The sequence below is a fragment of the Echinops telfairi genome, unplaced genomic scaffold, assembly GCF_000313985.2.
Source record: "Echinops telfairi isolate 266 unplaced genomic scaffold, ASM31398v2 ScPeMD7_4;HRSCAF=17, whole genome shotgun sequence".
Taxonomy (NCBI): Eukaryota; Metazoa; Chordata; class Mammalia; order Afrosoricida; family Tenrecidae; genus Echinops; species Echinops telfairi.
Window position 1 is genome coordinate 16953264 of NW_022103900.1, and position 2936 is coordinate 16956199.

A 2936-nucleotide genomic window follows, 5' to 3' on the forward strand; every position below is an offset into this window, starting at 1 on the left:
TACTTAGCCTCAGTACTTCTTGAGGGCAGGACCTGGGGCTTACTCATCTTTGTAATGTCAGGGTCTAGGGCATTACATTCTCTGGGAATACAAACAGGCACCTAGGTACTGGAGGAACTGAAATGGAAGACAGTAAACTCATTAGGCACATCGTACCTTTACAATAAGGAAGAGACAGCCTATTTAAAACAAGTTGATGTACTGTGGAATACATAAGACAAGACAATTTAGTCAGCTCTCCACAAACAAGAGACCTCTGCTAGTTGAGATCTATGCCTTACAGGGTACAGCAATTGATACAGACAGAGGGACTATCTACTCAGCCTTCATCAGTTAGGAACATCAGCACCTCTAACTCACCACTCGCTGACAATGCCACTATGTAAGGATTATATTGTAGATGGTTTAAAACAGTTGCTTCAGAAGTTCACCTTCTATACCTACCTGTAACAAGCTCCCTTATTTCTGCATCAATAGATTTTCTCAACAGTCGCAACAAAGCTGGTATACCACCAACATTCTTCATTGCTATTTTATTTTCATCTGTAGACTTGCCAAAAACCAGGTTTCGGAGAGCACCACAAGCATTCTTCTGAACTTCCAACACTCTGTGGTCCAAAAGGTCAACCAGGTGCTTGATTCCCCCTAACCTACACACCTGGAATGAAAACATTAGGTACCAGCCTAAGTGTCATGGATTCACCACGGGGCAAACAAAAAGTTGTTGTGGGAAAATTAAGGGAAATGGATAACTATAGAATATCTGAAAGGGTTATTTTCAAATAACACAAATTTTCTAAGTTTGAGAAAACACTCCAAGATGATACTCATTTCCTGGGTTTATGGCTTAGAAGTGAGACACCTAAGTGGATTAATGTCCATGTGCAGGGAGCAGCCTCTGCACACTGGTGGGGACTCATGCTCTCAGGCCAGGGGTGTAGTGACCAGAAACACAAACACAGCAAAACTGTATGCAGGGCCAGAGGCAATGCAGGAAAGGACTGTGGACCCAGGTGATTCCCTTTCTAGATTTGGCTCTCTAGGCTACGCTCTCTCAATCTCCCGCCAAGTGTCAGTTCATGAGCAGAACTGAAGCTATCTGGACTTTATGCACCGCATCTACCTTTACTGGTATGAGAGTTTACATATTGAGTTAATGAAAACCACTTCAGTTCAGTAGGACACTGCAAGGGGGTGGGGGTGGGGGTGGGCGTCTATAGCTTTAAAAGAAAGAATGTGTAGGTTAGAAACCACTAGTTAAAAACTAATGTTTTTATCGATGTCCCAAAATGTTAAAATCTGAATGAAAATATTCTTCTACGTTTCATATTAGTAAGTTTGTAAATCCTGTTACTTCACTCAACTGTTTGACCTGATGTTGACAAACCATGGGGTGGGGGTGTGTGTGTGGAGCGGGTGTGTGTGTGGAGCGGGGCGCTCCCTAGTTCAAGGCGTACTGTAGTTTGTAACTCAGATTTTTTGAAAGCTGTTTTCAAATGCAGCTTAAATAGACTTTTGTGTGATGTTTTATACAGAAGCCAATACAAGGGATACATGCTTTGAAAATACTAAAAAAGGCTCCAAGAAATATACTTATTTTAGTTTTCCCTGAGGTATACTGGGTAGAAATCATAGAGTATCTGGTATCCATCTCTAGAGATGGAGGCCATCTCTAATGGCCTCTGCATTGCCTCTGGTATTTCTTAAGCACGTGACAGCTACGTAGGAAGGCACAGTTTCCCAAGTCATCCAGCCGTGGGGTCCCGTACCTCCATCTTCACTTTGTTGTCCCCGAAGCACAGGTGCTGCAGGTAGGCTGCGGCATTCGCCTGCACCGACGGGAACTGGTGCTGCAGCATGTGGATGACTTCAGGTAATTCGGGATCTCGCCAGGCAAACTCCCTGCACAAGGAAAGCACGGTTTCAAAAAGGAAGGCCCCAGGTGCTAATTGACCACTGAACCGATGTTTGTTATAGGAAAACCATTTAGGGGAGACAAACATTGGAAGTTACAAAGACCCTATATATACACAATTATATGCCCCCCCCCCCATTGAACATATGTAAAGATCCAGATGCTTATGATCTTACAGAGATTATGATGCACAGAAGCACAGAAAGAGATTCATAGGAACGAAAGAAATTCTTAATATAAGTATGCTACTCTGGTTTTCCTCCTCCTGTTTCTATTTTTATGCCTTTCCATCTAAGTAGGGAATTTGCAGGTGCAAGGCACAGGTAAACAAATGTAATTTGGCTAAGTGAGATGTCATGCTTCAAGAGACAGAACGAGGGGATGGTGGAAATAGAGCTGGCATCAGCCTAGAAATCTCTAATTTGTGAGTTCCACGACTTTTGAAAAGCATACCACGGCTGCTCTTCATTATGTAACAAAAAGTCCCTGCCAAGTTGATTCTGATTCATAGCGACCCTATGGGACAGAGCAGAACTGCTCCTGGAAGTCCCCAAGGCTGTTGATAGGAGCAGAAAACCGAAAATCTTTCTCCCTTGGAGTGGCTAGTGGATTTGAACCACCAACCATCTAGTCAGCAGCCCCACATGTAAGCCCCCGCCCCAGCAGTGTTCCTACACCATATGACATGCTTGTTTGGGACTGGAATTATCTTCTCTGCTTACTTGGCCACCAATAGCTCCTGATCCTTTAGGAGAGCTTAGGTCTCACCAAGTGGATCAGGGGCCCTCCCTACCTGTCCTCTGGGCTCCCAATGCAACCTCTGCTGAGTCAGAGCACCTGCCATTAAGAGTCACAAACCACCTGTGTTCCTACTTAGCCTCAGTACTTCTTGAGGGCAGGACCTGGGGCTTACTCATCTTTGTAATGTCAGGGTCTAGGGCATTACATTCTCTGGGAATACAAACAGGCACCTAGGTACTGGAGGAACTGAAATGGAAGACAGTAAACTCATTAGGCACAT

General features: G+C 44.3%; 1 protein-coding gene across 1 annotated transcript in view; it reads right to left on the reverse strand.

Annotated features, from left to right (window-relative positions):
* Positions 1-2936, reverse strand: part of PKP4 (plakophilin 4) — a 266647-nt gene that overhangs the window by 43494 nt on the left and 220217 nt on the right. Inside the window, exons 11-12 of the mRNA XM_045298126.1 lie at positions 1770-1902; positions 445-658 (exon numbers count right to left, since the gene is read on the reverse strand). Coding sequence (XP_045154061.1) covers positions 445-658; positions 1770-1902 — 347 coding nt within the window. The remainder of the gene's footprint in view (positions 1-444; positions 659-1769; positions 1903-2936) is intronic.